Source organism: Malus domestica, chromosome 03 (assembly GCF_042453785.1).
Source record: "Malus domestica chromosome 03, GDT2T_hap1".
Classification (NCBI taxonomy): Eukaryota; Viridiplantae; Streptophyta; class Magnoliopsida; order Rosales; family Rosaceae; genus Malus; species Malus domestica.
In genome coordinates this window covers 34,903,411-34,926,020 of record NC_091663.1, presented here as the reverse complement: position 1 = coordinate 34,926,020, position 22,610 = coordinate 34,903,411, and the positions used below count along the sequence as shown (strand labels likewise).

The 22,610-nt window shown below is 36.1% G+C and overlaps 3 protein-coding genes across 3 annotated transcripts; 2 read left to right on the top strand and 1 right to left on the bottom strand.

Annotated features, from left to right (window-relative positions):
* Nucleotides 1-145: 145 nt before the first annotated feature.
* Nucleotides 146-3,819, top strand: LOC114824062 (ribosome-recycling factor, chloroplastic-like). The gene is made up of 11 exons (XM_029100351.2): nucleotides 146-491; nucleotides 712-868; nucleotides 1,173-1,242; nucleotides 1,365-1,460; nucleotides 1,577-1,674; nucleotides 2,117-2,228; nucleotides 2,509-2,550; nucleotides 2,852-2,908; nucleotides 3,037-3,087; nucleotides 3,370-3,426; nucleotides 3,595-3,819. Exons 1-11 carry the CDS (start codon nucleotides 404-406, stop codon nucleotides 3,610-3,612), a joined length of 846 nt encoding a protein of 281 aa, XP_028956184.1. The 5' UTR covers nucleotides 146-403; the 3' UTR covers nucleotides 3,613-3,819.
* Nucleotides 3,820-7,969: 4,150 nt separating this feature from the next.
* Nucleotides 7,970-12,040, top strand: LOC103432515 (protein TIME FOR COFFEE). Its single transcript, XM_029100349.2, has 9 exons — nucleotides 7,970-8,303; nucleotides 8,378-8,514; nucleotides 8,611-8,773; nucleotides 8,958-9,198; nucleotides 9,338-9,401; nucleotides 9,501-9,569; nucleotides 9,671-9,757; nucleotides 9,850-10,185; nucleotides 10,286-12,040. Exons 1-9 carry the CDS (start codon nucleotides 8,075-8,077, stop codon nucleotides 11,534-11,536), a joined length of 2,577 nt encoding a protein of 858 aa, XP_028956182.2. The 5' UTR covers nucleotides 7,970-8,074; the 3' UTR covers nucleotides 11,537-12,040.
* A 242-nt stretch (nucleotides 12,041-12,282) lies between these two features.
* LOC103427399 (fatty-acid-binding protein 1) lies at nucleotides 12,283-15,017 on the bottom strand. Its single transcript, XM_008365452.4, has 4 exons — nucleotides 14,602-15,017; nucleotides 13,097-13,343; nucleotides 12,861-12,952; nucleotides 12,283-12,559 (listed from the first exon to the last, which is right to left on the bottom strand). Exons 1-4 carry the CDS (start codon nucleotides 14,981-14,983, stop codon nucleotides 12,420-12,422), a joined length of 861 nt encoding a protein of 286 aa, XP_008363674.3. The 5' UTR covers nucleotides 14,984-15,017; the 3' UTR covers nucleotides 12,283-12,419.
* Nucleotides 15,018-22,610: the final 7,593 nt, after the last annotated feature.

Genomic DNA, 22,610 nt, shown 5'->3' with positions numbered 1-22,610 from the left:
GGATAAGGTGCTTAAGAAAATGATAAAGCACATTTCTTTTATTTTCTCTTATACAATATTAACCATTATTGTCGTTTGATTTATTTAATTAAATAGCAGTGCGTGAGAATTTAAAATAGATACGTGAAAATTAGAACCCGAGTGCATATCTCCATCCCGTCTTTGGATTATCTAATCCGAGGATACAAACAAATCCCAAAATTAAAATAGCGAAGGCCAAAATTCTTATCCACACCCGGAGAACGTTGCCTCCTCTCCTCCCCTCAGTGGTCTTGCTTGTCATCTTTCACAGGCTCCGACCATTTTGTACTTGTATCACAGTCACCACTTCACTGTTATATGTTTTCTGAGATAAATATCTCAGCCCCAAAAGCTTCAATCCGAACAAAAGTCCTCGGCTTTCATGGCGACCCACTTCTCTCCTGCAACCCCTGTACGCTTCGTCCTCCAGCCCAAGCAAAACCCTCCCAAAACCCTCCTTTCCATTCGAGGTACATAACCCATTAGTCAATATACAGATATATGTATATGTATATTCATTGCATTCTTATTACTTGTAAATTGATGAACTTTATTATTTGCTTTCGAATTTCCAAGGTACCCTTTTGGAATTCAGTGCTGTAATCCTCCGTAACTAAGTGGGCTGAGTTTGTAATTCGGTTTTGTTTTGTTTTAGCATGCTAAATGCTGTACAATTTGAGAATTTTGCAGATTCTTTTGGCGGAGGACCGGCCTGTAAGAAATGCCAGCCAAGAACTGTTAAGGTGTGCTCATGGAGCTCATCTGCTAGCTATGTGAGGTCTGAGGACAGCGCTGCGAAGTTTTCAGGCAATCCCATTGTTGTGAAGAAGCAATTGTTCCAAAAGAGGCAAGTTTTATTTGTGCCGCAGAATTAATACTCTGGCTTCTTGTTCTTCTTCTTGTTGTTGTTTGTAATTTTGTAAATTGGGTTAGAATTGCATTTGTTGGCTTAACATATAACAACAATATACTTAAAACAACACGAGTCAGTTGTTGTTTGAGACTTTATATTTGTTGATGTTATCCTCGCAATTTGAGAATGCAATGGGAATTTGGGTTGCGTAGCGCAGCCACAATGGTTAAGGGAATTGTGATGAGTTATTGGTTGTGTAGTGGGCTGATTTACCTTCTAATGTCTTTTTTATGTCCAGAGCTGGAATTGTAAGGGCTGCTACTATCGAAGAAATAGAAGCAGAGAAGTCTTTGATAAAGAAAGATACTGTAAGCTTGATTTCATTAAAACATGTAGTATGAAATTAGGTTGGAGGGATTTAAGGCTCTTTGGATTTTTTGGTGGGGTAAGGAAGAACAAACTTGTATTGAGAATGTTAGTTGTATTTCAGGAAGGAAGGATGGACAAGACTCTTGAAACCGTACGATCCAATTTCAATTCTATTAGGACAGGAAGGGCAAGCCCTGCCATGCTGGATAAGATTGAGGTATGAATTAACTTAGGGGGTTGTCTAGCTACTTTTACAATTCATTTTTGTGTAGATTGAGAACGCAGCAGTGTTATTTTTCCTCTTAGATCAGTTATAACACAATACTTTTTTAGGTTGAATACTATGGAAGCCCAGTTGGCTTGAAGACCATTGCTAATATTAGTTCCCCTGATGCAAGTTCCTTCTTGGTTCAGCCATATGACAAATCCAGGTATTTCATAAAGTAAATGTATGAAACTAGTAATATAAGATCAGTGTGCCATGCTGCATTTCACAGCCTTGCAGTAGACATGTCTGCTTTGGACTAGCCACTGCTAAATCTATCCAAATTGAGAGGAGGAAAGGCACATTATAAACTTACTTAAGACCCAGCTGAAAACGCTAGCTAGTGGGCAAGAACTTCTCTGATAGGAGCTATTTAAGATTTTCTCTGTATGTATGTAGAATAAGTAGATGGCGTGCATGGTAAAATTAAATATGCTGGTGATTGTTCCAGTGAAATTTACTGCCTTTTCTTTTGATAACCTAAAAGAAATATGGATGCTGTTTAGCTGTAAAGAGCCTGTGTCTTCTATTGGAAGAATGCATTTGATATCAACTGATCATGTCGATTAGTAATCATTTTTTCTAAATGGTGCATCCTTTTTTTTCAGCTTAAAGGCTATAGAGAAGGCCATCGTTAGCTCTGATCTTAGTTTGACTCCAAATAATGATGGAGAAGTAATTCGATTGACTCTACCTCAACTTACGTCAGACAGAAGGAAGGTGTGTTCTCATTTTAATCTTCGAGTTCATTATATAACTGACCTAAGGACTTTTCAGCTCTTCCTATTTTATTGGCCAACGTACATGTACTGGGATGTAATAATTTGTATGATGATTTTATTGGATGGGAAAATTGTTTATACCTTGGTGATCATAAATCAAGGATACGGAAATTATGAAATATATCAAGGATATGTAAGTATTCTGTTTCTGATGACGCTAATAATCAGTCATGTTCTTTAACAAGTGCTTCCTTTTTCTTTTTCATTTTTCATTGCAGGAATTGTCAAAAATTGTGGCAAAACAGACCGAAGAAGGAAAGGTACAGACTTACTGTAGCATATTTGGCTGATTGATTGTTTAATGTTTTGAGACTTTCGTGGTTTTGGCTGTTGGACATTGCTTAACCAGATCACACAAACTGATATACTAAATAACTGATCCCCACCCCCAGCTCCCTTTCCTTTCCGTTGTTCTCCTCATGGCACCATATTGAAGCAAAAGCACATAGCATACACTGCATCTTAGAAATGCTGTCTTTGCTACCGTTAGTATTTCATTCATTTATACTTTAAGGCAATTGATCTTGTTCTTCTGAAATACCTATTACTCCGCTTTTGTAGGTGGCATTGAGGAACATAAGAAGGGATGCTTTAAAAACTCTTGAAAAACTTGAGAAGGTTTGAATCTTAAAGCCCACCCCCACAACTTCCCTTTCTTTCTCACTTCCTGGCATCTGCTTTACCCCACCCCCAACCATTTTACTTTTACTGATTGCCAACCTTTTTTTTTTTTTTTTTTTCTAAAGGGAAAAAAGCTCTCTGAAGATAATGTCAAGGACTTATCAACTGACTTGCAGGTAATCTATAGCTTTTGTATACTTCACTATTTTTATGCGAACAAAACTAGGTATCGTGGTTTCCGTGGTGACATAGAAACCAACTGACTGATTGGTTTCTTTGACATCTGTTCGAGTTATATCTGGCACCTATTTCTTGTTTCACGATTGATTGGAATTTCATTTCAAAGGTTACAGTAGAAAGATATATTCTCGAAATTTGTCATTTCTGGCACCATTGAACTTGACTTGAGTTTAAACTGTTACTGGATGATACAATGTTTACCTATTTCCTTTGCACAGAAATTGACGGATGAGTATGTGAAGAAACTTGATGCCATATTCAAACAAAAAGAGAAGGTAGTACCTCCATTTGATTATCTACTACATTTGCGAACATCTGCGTTATCTACAGCATAATTGTTGTGCATGCTGATTCTAATGTTAACCTAAGTCATTCGGTGATTTTTTTCGCCCACTACAGAATCAAATCTCGAAGTTTAACGTAAATTACAAACTGTGTTTCAGGAATTGCTGAAGGTTTAGTGATTGTTCATGCGCTGATGATGTAAATGGTTGAGCTTCTATGTCGAAACCTCTATAGGTGTTCCTCTTCCGTGTGCGAATAATTTGCAGTGCTGTTTATACCCTCCACCTTTACAAAGCACCTTTTTGAGATAACCAGACATTGGAAAATATATGCAATGTTCAGTTGCAAGGCTTTCAAATTTCAATCAGAAGTCTTTATATTCACTTCCGATGTTATTATTCTCGTAAAATAATGTAGATTTTCATGAAAAGGAAGAGAAAAACTTGTGTAAGGGGGCATACTTAGGGTATGAGACCTCTATATTTTGGTCTCATCCGATTTCATGTCAGTTTGAGAACTACCTTAGTCAACTTTCCGAAGTTTCCCTAAAAAGGGAAAGCATGTAGCACCAACGTGTAGCTTGGCTTATCTAGGAGAATCAATTCATCGGTCATAACATGGCATTTGTCCCATCGTTCGATTCATTGTCATGTGACCCTACCCTAGAAACCCACAAACCCAATCCAGCCTTACCCCACCCTCCAATACATAAAAGATGAAAGAAAAGGCATTTGGTGGATTGGTCCCGTCATATAGATATTCTCCTATATAACCCTATCTAGAAACGATATTTTGTCAATTCTTTCGTTAGCTCAAAGTATTTCATGTCATTTTTAAGAGTCTTTTTCCACCTATTTTACTTCGAGTCTTTTTCTCACAATCGCATATTCTAATCGGAGCATCTGTAAGTCTTCAATTTACATGTCAAAACCATTTTAACCGATTTTCTTTCATCTTATCTTCAATTGCGATCACTCATACTTTACCTCGAATAACCCTGTTTTTAATCTTGTCCCTTCTCGTGTGCCTGCACATCCAAGTAAGTATTCTCAATTACGCTACACTCATGTTTTACAAGTGTTGATGCTTGACTTCTCCGATCCATTACTTTTCTAAACAAATTCAACATGCCATTGGAAAATTTTAGGGCCATTGCCTTTTTCCTTGGCAACAAGGGTTGCATTGGTGATTGCTCCCATTTTTCAGTTCAAGTGAGTCCCTTTCACTGTATGCATATACAAAAGAAAGATAAGATAAAGTTTTCTTTGCTTTTAATTATTTGACTACTCACAACTCACAAGTCATATTCGTCATAACTCATAAGCTTCTTTCCAGATATTTAATCCAAAGAACTCCTATTTTTGGCCCACTTTCATCGACATACACTAAAGTAAAAAATCAGTTTCACCATGATATGTTTTCACAACCACTCATATGTTGCAATTTAACGCACGGAAGCTGATTTCAACACACTATTTTTCTCCGTATGAGTACTTTATATTTGTTTTTGACTTGGAATTGAATAAAGTTAAAAAAAATTAACGAACAGAAAGAACTAAGGTGTGCAAATGAGATAAATAGTGTGTATAAATCATTGCTCATATAATCGTTAAAGGGGCAATCAAAGTCAAGCTAGGGTATTTGTATTCGGAAGTAAAATAATAAAAAAAAAATGTTAATGAGTGCTACATTTGCAATGAGTGACCCACCTGAATGATATTTCCTACCGACTCATGTCCAAAGCCCTTTTCATTAAAGTTCTCTTAGCTTAATGGGTTGATTTTGAGTAACTTTTTAATTTAATAGGTCAGGTAAAAACTGATCCAAACTCAATAAAATCGATCTATTTACAGGTCTAATCAAAGCAATGTGTCTTTTCTTCTACACTTAAGTTTTGAATCCCCTCTCAATAGTTTAGATTGAAATAATCAGTTTAGATACCGCTAGAAGGAAAACAAATGATGAAAGTGACTTTGATTAAATTTATTTCTTCATGCCATTAACAAATTGAAAATGTTGCAATTGCATGTTTGATGCTTCTTTTGGAAGCCGAGACGCAAAATATGCATAAAATTTTGCAAAATAAACATTTGAGTTTGAAGTTTGAACATTTGTCCGGCGTTCTTATCGATCTCAGCTCATAAACAAATAGTATATCCAGTCTCTTCAAACCCTAAGCCAACCATGAATTCACCACTAAATTAAAAAATAAATAAATGTTCATATTTTAATTATTAAATTGCACAACTTTCCTTGACCACGACGACCTTCTCGACTAGCTGTGTGATTTTTATTTAGGAAAAACTAATAAAAAGTTCTAATTTTTTTTTAGTTTTAATGAAAAATGATAAATAAATGTGTAAATGAATAGTACAAAGAAAGGTAAAAATGTGGTTTTTCGCAAAAAATGAACAGTACCGGGAATGTTTCTTTAAAAATCCCTTTTATTTATAGGAAAACTAATGAAAATAGTTTGAAAACTTTAAATTTTAACGATAAGTACAAAATAAATGGTAAAGTGAATAGTACCATGATTGACATTTTAGTGTAAAAATGTGATTTTTCGTTAAAGTGAACAATAACAAGAGTTTTTCGTTAAAGTTCATTTTATTTATTTTAGGTAAAATTATTTAATTATCTAATTTTTAATTGGAAGCTGTGGGGTGCTTATTTTTAACTCATTACCGTTTCCAAAAGTGCTTTTGTACTATGTGGAGCATCAAAATGCTTGCCACATTAACAAATAATAATAATTCTTTCCACACAAAAATATGACTTTTGTCGATCCAAACAGCTTGCACTTTGGATCTAATTATTAAATATTTGTTGTTATTTTATATTATTTTACTAATAAAGTGCCACTAGGATGGATGATCTTGTCTTAACCCACTAAATACAATGTTCTTTCCCAATAAAGAATTTATAATAATTTTTGAGTTGTACAAGCATATTAATATGTTAAAAAATAAGTGGAGGATAGCTAAGTCAAATTACAATAAATTTAGTATAATTAGGCTCGTTTGGAAGTATTTTTAAAATGATTGAAAATGTTTTGGTAAATTTTTTTTAAAACTAATTCTCCAAAAATAAGTGCAAGTGAATCATGGAAACTTCATGCAAGAAGCATCAGTAAGCACTTTAAAAGTATTTTCAGTTATTTTAAAAGTAGTTCCAAACAAATCATAAACTAGTTTAGTAAGTTAGCATTATGTCAATAGTGTGCGTGAAATGTTAAGGAAACTCTCTCTAATTGAAACTCTCTCTAATTGAAACTCTTTATGAACTCTCTATCAATTCACAATTTAACGTCAATTCACGTGCTAACATTATAAAACATTGTGCAATAAATGAGGTGATAGAGAATCTCATTTTTCAGGACTCTCCTTAGCCTTCTTATGCTGAGCTTGTCTATTTATATGGTCATGGTTCAAATAAATTTTTCTAAGTTCCCAAAACATCATCTAAGAATTGACAACCGATGATTCCCACCAATAGCATTTCAACACGTGTTAATGAAGGCATTTTTAGAGATATTTAATGTTTCACCATTTTGTAGTGCTAATTTTATATATATAAATACATTACGAAATATTAAACACCAACAATATTAGATACCGAAAATCAATGTGAATATACTGAATTTTTTATATTCCTTGGTTGTTTATAAACATATAAATAAAAATCATACTCATTCCTCGAGGTTTACTAACTTCACGTATCACTTAACAATAAAATTTATGGGAGATGTCAGATGTGCATGCAATTAATTAAGGATTAACAAACATTAAAAGTATTGTTATGGAATAAACAAAGGTTTGTTTTGCTCATTATTTTATTTGAAAAAACAAAAACAATGAAAAGGGAATAAAATATGACTTTTCTAGTATTGGGCAAGTTGGGTGGATTCCTTTCTTTAGTTTTTCCTGGAAGAATGCGTACTCAAACTGTCAAACACAAGTGCTGAAAAGCCAAAGAAGCATGCTTTTTGTTTAAGTGCTTTTTTTTTTTTCTTTCAATTTAATTAAACAAAAGAAAGACCAAGCGATTAGTTTAAAATAAAGAAAGAACAAACGTGTGCAGCCATTAGAGAATTATGATACTGATTAGGGTTTTTGATCCCCACGCTTAAGTAATGATGATGCTCACCCGTAGTTATTACTCTTAGATGATTTTAACTTTTGAGATTTTATCCACTGTCAAATACTGGCACAATTTTACCTTAAAGAGTAAATCACGTGCTAGTATTCGAAGGCAAAATAGATGAAATTTCATTGAATACGACGAGAGGGATTAATGTACCAAAAAAAGATAATAGTTCAAAGGTTTATTGAATAAAATGAATATGTAAGTAACACAATGTTTTAATTCAATTTTTTTTTCAAGAAATAAAATTTATAAACCCCTATATTATAACACGTCATTTTACCATCTTGTTTCTTTTATGATACAATCAACGAGTTAATTATTGCAAAAGAGTGACCATCGAATCCACAAGATATCAAATAGAATGATATGTGCAATTCTCACTGCATGGGGCATATTTGTATCTGTATGCATAGTTAGAGAGAGAGAGAGAGAGAGAGAGAGAGAGAGAGAGAGAGAGAGAGAGAGATTCTGTCTTCCATTCTGTGAGTTTTGATGATCATGGAGAGAAGCAGAGAAACAAGAAGGCCAACCATGGCAGCAAGCAAAAAACAGAAGAGAATCGTGAAAGAGCAGAGCAAAAAACAGAGGAGGTACAGAGGAGGAGATCAAGATCAAGAGAGCACAGAAAAGAGCTTGGGTTTTTCCGACCACCAAGTTACGCCGCCGCTAAAAGCTGCCCGTGAAATGATAGGAGTTTCAGTTCCCAGAAAAGCTCGCTCAGGTAAACCAACGTCCAAATGCACTCTCTTGCTCTGTTTTTGGAATTCGTATATAAATTTGATTTCTTTTTTGCAGCTGCTGGAAAGAGGTCGCATGAAAATTTCTCTTCTGGGAGTTATGGAGGAGTTGGGGAGGAAGAACAGAGTTTTCAGCAGCAGAGATTCAAGGCTGCGTCGCTTTCTTTCTCAAATGTTTCATCAAGGAAGAAGATGGTCAGCTAGTTCTCTGTTTTTCAAAAAACAAAATCATGATTTGAAGATTTTTTTGGAAAGCTTTGAGATTTGAGCTTATGAATTCATATTTTGCAGAAACCAAATGGACCCAAGATTCGGATTCCAAACCCGTCGAAATCTTCAGGGCCTGTAGAAGAGGAAGACGCCATTGAGATTGAGATCGCTGAGGTTCTCTATGGCCTTATGAAGCAAACCCAGAATTCGAAAACTTCGAATTTCGAAGCTAAATGTAGAACTGGTATTAGTGACTGTTTCCTGTATTTTATTTTTTATACAAGCGCTGTTCTACTTTAAAAACAATCTAAATTGCAGGGAGGGTATACGAACTGAGCTACATAAGGATGCGCATCCGCTCTAATCAATATGGCTACGCCCACGTCTGAGTCTAATGATTTTTCTCTTTCGTTGTTCGTATTTTGCAGACTCCGAGGAGAAGAAACCGGATGCTGAAAGTGCTTCAATGGCGGTTCAAAGCGGCTCAGTGGCTGAAGCAGTTGAAGTTGAAGAAAGTGACCGGCCGGAAAAGATTGAAGCTTGCTCTGAAGGTGCATCAGGGTCAATGGACTCGCACGAGGAGAAAGCCGGAAATCCATACGTGGAAGAAAAGAGCAGCATCGCCACAGAAGCCGAGTTTCCGTGGGAAGATTCGACAGGGACAAACGCGTGAGCATCAAAGAATCTTTGCTTTTGCTGTTTCCTTTTTTAGTTCGATTGATATCCGTCGTTGAAATATCCGATTGATTCCGTAAACCCGAAAACGAAATCTGATTAGTTCTTTGTTTTGATGGGCGGAAATGGTCAGGATTTCAACTGGGTTGGAGCTTAAGAGGAAGGGAGAGGAGGAAAGGTTTGAATTTGATCTGATGGTGAGTTCTGGTTTCTCGGGTTTTCGCTTTTAATTGCCTTTAGAGTAATGCTTGTTTATCTGCATTTTACTGATGCGCTGGGGCCGGATTTTCGACCAGGCTCCTCCGCCGGTGGAGCAGGATGACGACTTGACAGATTCTCCACCTCCTACCCAAGATTTAGATATGGTAAGAAGACTCACCCGTTGAATTCTTCAAGGCTCGTTTGATAACTATTTCGTTTTTAGTTTTTAGTTACTCATAACTGTTTTTCCCTGGTTTTAATGCAGAAGATTGAAGTTATGGTCAAGAACGAAGAGAAAGGGGAAACATTTGCGGAGGAAGTTGTGCTAGAAAAATCCACTGCGACGTTGCAGGTTTCCATTCTTTTCGCTACGCCAAAACTTTCCTTTTTCTTTTGTTTTCTTGAATTTTTAAGGCTGAAATTTGCTGCTGTGCGAAAATGCAGCCTTCCGATTCCCTTCTGTTTCAGCTGCAGCGGAAGAGATGCGCAACCCACCGTCACATTGCTCACAACATTTACTTGCATCAGAAGGTTGCAAAGACAAGCGATTTCTGGCCGGCAGCAACTGGTTCTGTTCCTCTTTGTGGCACCAAGCCAGACATCCCATTGCCGGGAAGCTTATCAGGTCCAAATCTTCAGCATTCGCAGAAAAAGGAGCAGGCTGCGTCGAAGTTTTTAAGTCATAGTGGAAAGGAAAGAAGTTCCGAGGCTGCGAATTTCGTAGAGACATCACATAAAATGCAGCTTTCAGTTCAGCCATCGTATCCTGGTAGTCAAATGGTATGTATTCTACACCATTTGCATTACAATTTTCGGTTGAGCGGATGTAAATCCGCAAGTAGTGTTTTGAAAATTTATCACCGTTCTTTCTTAATTGTAGCATGGACATACTTTCGCGGTTGAGGATCAAACAGCAGTTACACCAACCAGTAATCAATTCGTCCCGTTGAAATATGCGCAATCAACAAACAATGCAGCACTCTCTAGTCATTCATCTGCTAGACCTCTGGAGAGTTCTTTAGTGAACTTTAATGGCTATCAATTCCCTGTTTCAACTCATATAGGAACAACACCAGTGTTTGGAAGAGGAAACCCTGCTCAAGTATTGCCTGTATTTAACACGCCTTTCTATTCAAATCAAATGTTCCACCCTTCCTATGTTCAGCATCAAGTCCAACCATCTCATCAAAACGCAAACGCTTCATCGCCTTCTCACAGGCAACATGAGTCCCATAAACTGAGGGAAGCACAATTTAGTAGCAACAGTTTTTTTACCTCACAAAAGCAGCATGTCTCACCATCGCCTCAACAATGCAAGCTCGAGGGCGAAGCGAACGTAGAGAATGCTGCATCTCCTGCTGCCGCTCATGCTCAGAACAGTGTTTATGGGCAGACTTTTTCGGTTCCATTTCAACCCGTCAACTTTACCTTGATGCCTTATGTGACAATGGGTGGTGGTGGCAATGGAAACCGTGTTGAGCAATCACAGCAGCAGGGCTTAAAGGGTGGAGTTGAGCTCATCCCATCTAAGGCATTTGGCATATCATTTTCCACCGTCACTGGAAACAACGGCTCGGGTACATGCTTGAATTTTTCATCCAGGGAACAAAATCCTGCAATATTTCAAAGCCTCCCAGATATGGCCCAGCACGGGTATAAAATCACACCAGCACCTCAAGCTGCACAGCAAAAGAATCACCACCACCAAGTATCCCAAGGGAAGACCGATGGTGGTTCGAATAACGCTGAAGATGGGTCAAGAGCTGCTTCTGGGAAGTCTTCATCAGGTATTGGGCAGAAGAAGACCCTTGTTTTCGACAATTCATCGAGAACTCTCAACTTCATGTCATCAAATTCTCAACAGCAGAACATGTTCCAGTTTCAGCTGCAGACCCCGCATCTGTTGCAAAAGCAGCAACCTGCTATTGCCGCCAAAGTCCCGAAAAGCCCCCCAGTTTCCTCACAAGCTCTAATACAATGCAATAGTCATCACCAATCTCCTCAGTTGAAGAACTCAACAGTCATGAGTTTTCCCCTGCAACAAGGAAGAGGTTCACAAGGTCAGACTCAGATATCGTTCGGGAAACCCGAAATCAGCCTTAGCACCACAAGGGCAACAGAGACCCACTAACAACCACTCTTCATCAATTTCTGCATGACGGTCACATAAACCCAGAATTCTTCGCGGAGCGGTAATGGCCCAATCTCCTCCTCTGCTTGGAGGAGGAACTTACCATCAATCTTGACCACATGTCCCAGCCACATTTCTGAACTCAAGTACTAGAATAACATTTGCCGCAGCATATGCTGTGACTCTGCTAATTACTTGCTCTACAAGTCTCACAATCAACAATATTCCCCGTTGCACCGGTACTAAATTTTTGATCCCGAAAAGGGTGGTGCAGCTCCGGCGGCACGCTATCTCGAAGAACAAAAATTTGTTTAAGATCAGTAACCCTAGTTATTGCTGACAAAGTGTAAGTTTGGGATGCCATCTGATGGTGATGTGTAAATATGATAAAGCTTTTTTTCTTGACTATGAAGCAAAGCACTCAAATTCTTTTTCTGTACAAAATTATGAACAGCAAATTTATCCCTTTTTTTAATTATTATTTATGCATATCATTACTTGTAATTTTGTCCAGCATGCTTGAATTGACCTGCATTTTAAGAATAAACCAAACTCACTAGCACTAATTAAAAGATTAAACAACTTAATCCAATCCTAAATCCGATTCTCCTCGCCTTTATAAATAAAATCGAGTTGTTGAGCCTTGGAAGCATGAACTTCTTGATGGTTGGTTGCCTGGAAATAGAGATAATCGAGCTATACGCGCTTTACACATAGCAAACAAACCACACATCATTCATAGAGACTATGTAAAATGTAAATTTTGGATTTGTTTTCTCATGAAGATTGAATTTTGTTCTTGCGAACGATGTTTTAATTGAATACGATTAAGCATGAAATGGAAAAAAGTACACAAAATCTGACTCATTTGGATGTCTCCCATCTACTTCTGAAGGAGAGAGGCCACATTGAGCTTCACATCTTCTTTGGCTTGTTTATCAAATGGCTCCTCGCCTATATACAAATCCAGAAGCGATCGGCACAGGAGCTTGCTCTCTATGCTTCCCACCTCCTTTCCGTCAACTGCCAGAGTTTAACATACGTTAAGGTTAAACATAATCTTAAATCTACGAACTAAAATTAGAGCAAACACTTGCTGCAAACCGTTATGAGGAATCAGTGAAAATTAATATCATCTGTTGTGATATACTTTGAAGGAACTGAAACATAAGTCGTACCCAGTGCACAAGGCTCCCGCTTTACGCAGGGTCTGGGAGAGGTGAATGTCGGCTAGCCTTACCCTCATTTATGAAGAGGCTGCTCCCAAGTCTCGAACCCGAGACCTACCGCTCAACTGAAACATAAGTGAAGAGAAAAATCTTACTTGTTGTGCGAAGTACATAGCCCCGTTCCCTTGAGAGATCTATTATAGATCCCTTAGGTATTTTATATTCGTCTTTGAATTGGGACGTGAACCTACAATTAATCGGGCTATCAGGTTGATAAAATTGTAATGCAAATTGTGACAGTCTGCAAATCAAGTCTTACAAACAGAAAACAAGAAAATTTATCAAGTGAAGACAAAAATAGCAAATGCAAGCTGAAAATAAAATGATTTACCTTTTGAGCAATTCTTTGTTATCGGATCCTCCAAACTTCTGCAGTCTGCTACCCACAGACTCCTCAAAAGCACTACGTACAGAACCAATGCTCAATCTGCCGTAAACTATTTGAAGCCTAACTGTCATACATATATCAGCTTCCAGCAGATCATTACTATACTCCTTGTCCTTGAGTTCCAAAACGGACAAATTCCCATATTTCTCGCCAAGCAAATTCTTTATGTCATTATAATCAGCATAAACACCTGCAGATGCACACAACTAGTGCAATGAAATGTACCGCAAAGGCAGTCCACATGGATAACATGGACTTAAGACTACCGTTGTGCTAAGTGATGAAATTGAGGTTCCACCATAAAACCAATTGGCAATATGGGGAGTAACCCAAGATCATATAAGCACATAGCAAACCTTGTCCCTCACCGATGTGGGACAACTCTCAACACGCCCCCGCACGTGTGGCGGATTTTCAAGCCTACACGTGGACAACAACTGGGTGACGTGGAGCGTGTGTGGCCGTTTGGCTTCACACGAGGACAATCCGCTCTGATACCATGATGAAATTGGGGTTCCACCATAAAACCAATTGGCAATATGGGGAGTAGCCCAAGATCATATAAGCACATAGCAAACCTTGTCCCTCACCGATGTGGGACAACTCTCAACACTAAGAGCCCCAAGATTAGCGGGAATAAGAAAACAGACATTATTATGTATATGAGGAATCAAATCGTGTGAAGCACCAGGTCTCTACAATAAGTCACCAACATCGATATTGCCATGACATGTTAATTTTGACCGAAAGTAATTAACTATTAGCAGTATTACTTCTCATTGCCTCAAGTACCATTTAATTCATGCAAAACATAAAAAACCCAGAAAAAACTATTCGTTCCAAAATATAATTAGCAAATTCCTAATCCCCTTTTTTTATAAACGTATAATCAACATGAAACCCAGCAAGGTTATAGTAAACTTAGCAGCATCGCTGCTTTTGTTCCAAAGTAAATATCATCTGATATATTAGGCAATGTTTTTTTAATTTTAGTCAATTTAGTGGCCAAGAAATTACAAAGCTTCAATCTTCTTAGCATTTCAGATAACCAACAGGTAGAATGCATCAATCATCCAACTTTGACCAGATTACACTACTTCCACAGCATTGTATACGAATAATTCGATTCTGTTTCCGAAACCAACCAAACCAATGCAAAGTAACTAGCAAAAATCCACCAAATAATACTACTTCTACAGCATTTTACCTGAAAATTTCGAATCTTTTTCGAAAACCAACCAAACAAAATAAAAACCAGGCCTTATCCCACTAAGTCTTCCGTTACAAACCATTACAAAATTAATCAATCCAACTGAACACGAAGTAGCTAGCAAAAATTCGACTTCTTTCTACACTGAGCTAGCAATGTAAGCTTTAAACACTGCAATTTCGAAAATTCGGCAATGGAAATAATGAAATAAAAAATGCAAGATAGGGAAATGATATACCAAATGAATAGACATCGATGTTCTTCAAGCCCATCACTCTTTTTCTCCGCAACCCAATTCCCAGAAGCCGCCGAGACTCCGCAAGAACGGAAGGAAACGAAGCACCGGTCTTGGAATCGACGACCGAGCTCGGTGCGTCGGTCAGAGAAAGCGATCCCCAAAGCGGCAGCGAGCGATTGGCAAAGAAGGAATTGAGTGCGTTCTGGAGAAATGGCTGTGTGGAGCTGTGGGAGGCAGCAGCGACCCCGGCGACTACGGCCACCCCGGAAGCTATGGTGACGGCGGCGGCGGCATAGAAAGGGCGTGACGTGGCGGAGAATGAGTGGGTGGGAGTGCGCTTCGGGGGCTGAGAAAACGAGAAGGGGAAGCGGAAAGACACCATTGTTTTCTTCTACTCTGAAATTTGAAAGGTCGGTGAAGTGGGCAGAGTTTTGTACTTCTGGGCTATGGAGGTTGACACGTGATCGGCACGTGACATATGGTAATCGGCTAATGGATTTGTGTCTTGGGCCTAGAAAGTGGGCCTTGGCAGATGTGCAGTATTATGGGTTTGGGTTTTGAGTTCATTTGAGCTTCATCTATGTCCATCAACGAAACCAACCCTAGGACGTACAATATAGAAGGTAGTGAATCAATACATTTTAACGTGACCCACTACCCATGATGTGAATGAATTTCGAGATAAAACCGTTACGCCTAGATGGATCAATGGGGGATTATCTCTCCAAATTTATTGGACTTAAAGTCGTTAAGTTTGACCAATATCAATGCTCTAGTGGCTCTACCATAAAAAGTCTTTGTCTTCTTAGCTAGCAACTTGTATCCAATTGAAGGTTTACCTTTTGCTTTGAACCCTCTATGGCTCTATACTTGTTGAAAAAATTATGAAGTAAAGCTTGTTAATTGTTTTTTATGTAAATTTTGAACAAAACTAGCCAGGAACAAAATGAGTTTTTGGTTGCTTGTCTAAAAAGTTAGACAAAAAACAACAAATTTAGTGGATATTATTTGCCTAAATCGACTTTTAAATTTATGAGTGTCAAAATATTATCCTTCATTTTTTATTTTTTACAAGAAACGTTAGAATGATATTTTATTAATCAACACAAACAAATACAAGAGTGCCAATTGGGTATATTACTTTAGTAATCAATAAATTAATCTAAAGTGGTTTTGCACAGATACACAATTGAGTAAAACCCTTATACAGTAACCACAATCACAACAATAAAATGGGCACCAGTATAGATTTTGTCACAAACGGTAATAGGCGCAACAAACATATATTGACACATATTAGTCAGACTCATCGATGAATAGTGAGTTCACATAAGGTCATCGCAAAAGATTGAGACCATATAAAGTCATTATTAAATGATGAGACTTCATAATTCATCGTTCTCAAGCAAAGACCACAACACTCGCTAAGCGAGACAATAGAAACTAAATTAATCCAAAATCAGAACCACCAGTCGGGTAATCACTGTGGACTGTGGAGGACACTCTATCAAACGCCATGTGTGCAATTACATCGCTCTAATGACAATCACATCTTCCGCAGGTCAAGGTCAGGCCGCCAGTTCTAGACATCTAAGACAGTGGAGACACAAGAACTCGGCACATAAGGCGGCGGTGCCGCCGATAGGGAACACCATGCCTTTGCCACTTGCAAAACCCCATGCCTTTGCCTCCCGTCAACGATCTCACTTGCATTGTCACTGGATCCACCTGCGGCATCGGCTGCGAAATCGCCAGGTCTCCTACTTCTCCTTCCTTCACATCTTCAAACATTGACGAATTCATTTTTCTTGTTAGCTTGTTTATTTTAGTATATATAAATCAACTCGATTCGCAAGATTGCATTGGGATTTGGGGCTCCGCCCCTCTGTTTGGTTACTGAGAAATTTTGATACCCTGGTGGTGCCCATTGCTCAATTTCATTTCTCAAGTTTGAATTAGATTTGCTTGAACATGAAAACTGAACAGGCAGTTAGCGGAATCAGGGGCGCATGTTGTAATGGCGGTGAGGAATACGAAAGCGGCCAATGAGCTGATCCAGAAGTGGCAGAATGAACGATCTGGAATGGGACTTCCTCTCAATACTGAGGTATCTTATTAACACCCCAAGGGCCACCGCCAATTATCCACCTTTGATTTCATTAAATGTATACAAATAAATAATATTGTTTAGGTAATGGAACATGTCAAAGTACAATTTTACCCATGTATTAACAGATAGTTAACGGAAAAATCAATTTTGGACTAAATTTGCTAACGGAGTACACCACAAGGGTTTAAATTCGAGTTTTTTTAGCACATGCGCTATCTTCCGAATACCTTATGATCACATGGATCATTTATCCGATTTGGCCTTCCTATGAATGGCGTATTCGGTTACATCTTACGTGTTTAGAAATGGTAGCTATCATGAGTGAGACTTTGTTAATCCGGAATACATGTTTAATACTCTTAATTACCATGTAAAAGTATTTAAATAAATACTAATATTTTATGGTCGGTTTGTCCTTTATTAGTTGTGGTTGTAATACAGTCGTTAAAAATAAATATGTAACATTGTATGCTCATTTGCTCCAACAATACATCAACCTGTAACAAGACGTAAAAAGACACGCAAATTGTCACCAAATTAAGTATGGCATTTTACTTTAAAATGACAGACTGCTTTAGTAGGTAGAGCGTTATCTTCAACTCACTACATTTTGGATTTAAATTCTCCTCTTCTTTTCAGTATAAAAAGAGTTTTACATTTTTTTTTATTGATGAGGTTACCATAAGAGGAAACCATGACTGTAACTTTTGCGATAACTATATTGTTTGTCGCTAAGTTACTATATTGAGCTTTTTCGGGCTTCTAAAGAGTGGACTGTCGTGGCAAAGTCACCAGCTAGTCCCTTTTTTGACAAACAAAAGAAAAGGAGAACCAACAAAAGCAACAAACTACAACACAACAACGACAACAAAGGCCAAGCTAAAAACAAAAAATATAGGAAGGCTGTAAACAACAGCAACAATCCAACCTAACAACCAATACCAAAGGGGGAGCAACCACATAGAGATTATCCATTCTTGAAAAATAGGCATATTCGCAATAGAGAGCGGAGTCTGCATAGAACATAGTCGCAAGTGTATAGAGCTCACAATGGTTTTAAAGACAATAATGAAGTGGAGGTGTTCATTTTTTAATTTACAATTAGTTCTTTTCTTCCAAATAGCTAGCATAGACAACAGCTTAGAAGCACAACTTCCTAATAGTAACATTCAGAGACTTACTAGTTCAATTATTAGCAGCCCAAGTGATAAACTCATGCCAATCCAAAAGTGAGATCAAAGAAGAGGTTAAATTCCTTTTAAAGCATATTTGTGGCTTTTATGTTTTTTTTTTTTAATCAAGAAGCATATTTTGATATTAGTTCAACGGAATCCCAATATTTAATAAATTAATAGCGTGCAATTCTTGGCCAAAAAATAGCATGCAATTCTTGACCTAAAAAATAGCATGCAATTAGAATACTAATTTTATTTGATTTCGATCCTATAAACTATAAAGCATCGCCACGAGGAGTACAAAACAAAAACAGAGGTGTGGACAATAAGGCATCTTCAGTAATCTAATTGTATTCAGAAAATTTCTCAGATATGTCGTTGACTCGTTGTTATAATAATGTTCTTAAGTAACAATATTACAGTATAAACTCGAATATATTAGCATAACATGATTATATCTATTATATATATATATATATATATATATATATATAAAGTGAGTACCCTAAAATGATGAAACATTCAAAATACCATAAATTGTCCTTTAAGAATTTCATAAATTACAATTGAACCAAAAGAAGCTAAAGTATTTAACCATATTTTTATTTTGAATGAATTTAATATTTAAAATTATAGAAAGAAAAAAAACAAAACCTCCCACGTGGGTGGTTTCACGTTTTTAATTCATTTCTTTTTTTTAAATAATTTTTTTAATATGTAAATTAATTATTTAAATAAAAGATATATAAAAATGCCAATTGCCACACGCGTATGCGTGTACGCGTGTGGCAAGAGGCTAGTATATATATAAAGTGAGAAGGCAAAAAAGGGGAAACATTCAAAATGGCAAGAAATGACCCTCCCTAATTAAGAATTTCAAAACAAAACAATTTAATTAATAAGGGTAAAATGGTAAACTACATCATTTTGAAGATTACAAACAAAGCACCCACTACTTGGGTAGTTGATAAAATTAATACTAATATTTGACAAAAAAAATACTAATACATAAACATAATAAATAAAAAGCCAATTAGCACGTGTGTTAAGGGGCTAGTATTTATATAATACCAAAGACTATTAATAATTATTTTGCTATTCATAGTATAATGTGACAATTGCTATAGTATTAATGTTATTTGAGAACACTAACTACATTTATCTCAGAGCATTTTAACTATTTTTTCGGTGTGTAGTCAAATTATGATTTTGGGAGATTTTGATTATTTTAATAAATTTAGGGTTATTCAAACAAAATTTCAAGTGACCTCTGAAATTTAAACTGTATTCAATCAAGATTAAAATCCTTAAAAATTCGGGTGTATTCAATTAAGATTTTAAAGAAGTTTATACATTACAGATGTATTCAATTAGAAATCGATTTTTTAAAAGTTGAGGAAATTAAGGAAATTGGAGAGATCTCATAGTGTATTCGAGGGGAATTGGAGAATTTCAAAATTTTCATGGAATGATTAAAATACACTACGAAATCTCTTTAATCAACTCGAATTACTCAACATTTGTAAATTCTTTAAAATCAATTTCTAACAGAATGCACCTAAATGTTGTAAACTTCGATAACATTCTAATTGAATACACCAAGATTTCTAAGGATTTTAATAAATTATCTTAAAATATTGATTGAGTATACTTTAAATTTCAGAGAATCACTTATAATTCTGATTGTATATCCTAAATTAATTAAAAAAATTAAAATCTCTCAAAATTCATTGAATACACCTTCATTATTCTATGAAGTCAAATGGCCATGTAACTGGTTTTTTTTTAAAGGTACGTAGGACTATATTATATAATGAAATATGTTAAAAGTATAACAAAGAATTATTGTTGTGACAACATTTTTCAATTTTAATGGTTTTTTTTTTTTTTAAGGGGGACAATCGGTGGTAAGCCATAATTATCCATTATTTTCAGGCCCTTAGGGGCTATGAAATTTCACTCTGCCCGTAATCACAGTCAATCAGATTCACCAGCTCAGAGCATCGAACCCGAAACCTTTTATATTTTTTGTTTATTAGGAAATCACAGTATGTGCCCTTACTATTGGGCCACTATTGTTGTGGTTTCAAATTTTAATGTTTGCTATCGATTGGTTCTTGCTCCATGCATAAAGGAAATGAACCAAATAAAAAAAGAAAAAGGCCTCCCAAAGTTCAAGCCAATTGCTTCAATAATTTACAAAAATTGATAAACCGCGTTGTAATTATTTATGTTTGTTTTCTATACATTCGACAAAAATTGAAAGCTGCACCACTTAACAACGTAATTATATTTTAATACGACTATGCACTTATTTATTCATATTGGTCCCTAAGTTAGAATGAAGATCCTCTCCGGATCCTCTTTGAGAGGATTTATGGAATCTTCAAATTGTGTCTGTTCATTGTATATCGTGCGATCAATTTTCGTCGAATACTGTTTATTTTTAAATTTAAATAAAAATATTTAAAATAATTTTTGACTGCATGATATACGATGAACGGATACGGTGGTCGGGAATCCTCACAAAGAGGATCCGGAGAGGATCCTCATTTCCTAAGTTAAAATTATTTTGTTGTTTGTGTTTTTTTTTTCTTAAGAAAACTAATAAACAAAAGGAAATAAGCATCTTCATCCTCAGAAACGAATGGGATTCTATACAGGAAGAAAACAAACACCAAAAAGAGATACTAATCTTTCACTTCTCGTTTGACACACGTCATTTATTAAAATAAAGCTTAATGTATCTCTCCCTAATTATATGTAGTAATTACTAAAGGGCAATTTCTCTCATCTTTTATTGATGTGACATCATTCTACTGTACAAACGTCATAGAACAATACTCTCTTTATCATCAGCTGAAGGTATCTTTAGAAAAGTTCGTTGCTTTAAAAACCGTTTAGTCATCTAAATGAATAAATATAATTATTGAAAGGCTATCATGAGGATGATATTAATTACCATAATCGTCTCTTTGTTTTATACCTATACAGGATAGATAAATGGTCTTTAAATCAAATTATTTTTCTTAAAAATAAACTTTACATGATAAAAAATGTATAGTTAAATAATGTGACGTTAAATAGGAAAAATAACTCTTCTATTTACTTGAAATGAACAATATTATTTGTTTGACATGAATTTAATTGCATAATGAATTTAGATGATTATTCTCTATCTACCATAATAATAACAAATAAAAAAGAGCATTTAGCAGCAATAATCTCTCTTCAGATAATGGTTGCACTTTTGATCCCACTTTTAAAAGCAGTTATTTGGTCAAAGGTAATAGAATCTTTATTATCTAGTTGTATATCAGTGCTCATTTTTTCTGGACAGAGGTATTAAAATACAAAATCTGTATTACAAGTATATATATAAAAAAAAGAATAGAGTAGATAAATAAAAATTCATGCTGCCCTAATCCTACAGCTAAGAAGACTAAAAAGTTGTCAATTAAGGAGCATTTAACAGATTTTTTAACAAAATTGTGACGGAATGATCACATTGATTTGCGACACTTATTTTTAAGGACTACATTGATTGATTTTTAATTTTAGGAACCATCTTGATGGTGATAGTCAATTTCAAAGACCATTTATGATAAAACCCCTTTTTTTTATTTACAAATGATTAGGTAGATACTTCTTTTACATCATCTTAATGCACTCAATAAAGGCATTGTGTAGGATGAATAATGCATCATCTACATAACCATACAAACACATCTCTCTCTACTCTCTCTCCCACTTTGCCGCTCCTTCCCTCTCTTCCTATTAGATTAAAATAAGCCACAATAGGTTTCCCTAGCACTACGTATTATATTGTTTTTATACTATTTTATTTACAAATGATTAGATAGATGCTTCTTTTACATCATCTTAATGCACTCAACTATATTACTATAGTGCTAGTTAGTAGCCCAAAAGCGAAGACAACTATCCCTAGAATAAAATAATTATATATTCAAATAATTGTTGTACTAAGTACTTTTGTCAAATTTCCTGTTCATTGATTTTTAATTAAATCATTTATAGATGCAAATATATAATTCAAATGTGAAGAGAACATATACTATGGTATAGTTAGATAAATAACTAAACATGTTATACAGGGGATAAAGTATAATTAGTTTGTAATTGACGCACCCCAACCCAGAATGTCCACTAGGACTCCGAATTGAGCTGCGTTGGCCGACATCTGGAAGGTGACGAAGCCATAAAGTGTGATGATGTGGAAAAATGTGAATATATTTAAACCTAAGAGTGACTAAATACCAGAGTACGCTGGTGAGCGGGAAGGAACCCACTTCACACGTGACGTTAAAGCATAAGTAAGTACAATAAAGTGGATTAAGGATCGTACCCTCGAAAGAATCTCCAATACTAAGAATCGCCACGAATCTTCGACGATAAGTAAGCTCAACTAATAAAACCTGGAGGGGGAAAACAAAACAAGGGTGAGTGGCCCTAGAAATGAAATTTGAATAGAAACCATCTAAAACATTATAACCCCTCGCTGCAACACCTATATAGATTCCAGAAAATCATACCACGTATCAATGTGAAATCAAAAGTATATCAACAGTAAACCATAAATATACCATAACACAGCGTCTCATCAGCAATATCAATAATCATGTGATTAATAACCCATACTAGCACGCAAGTCGGAGTCACCTATGGTGACCTGTACGACTTATCCATATCTCATCACATATGCT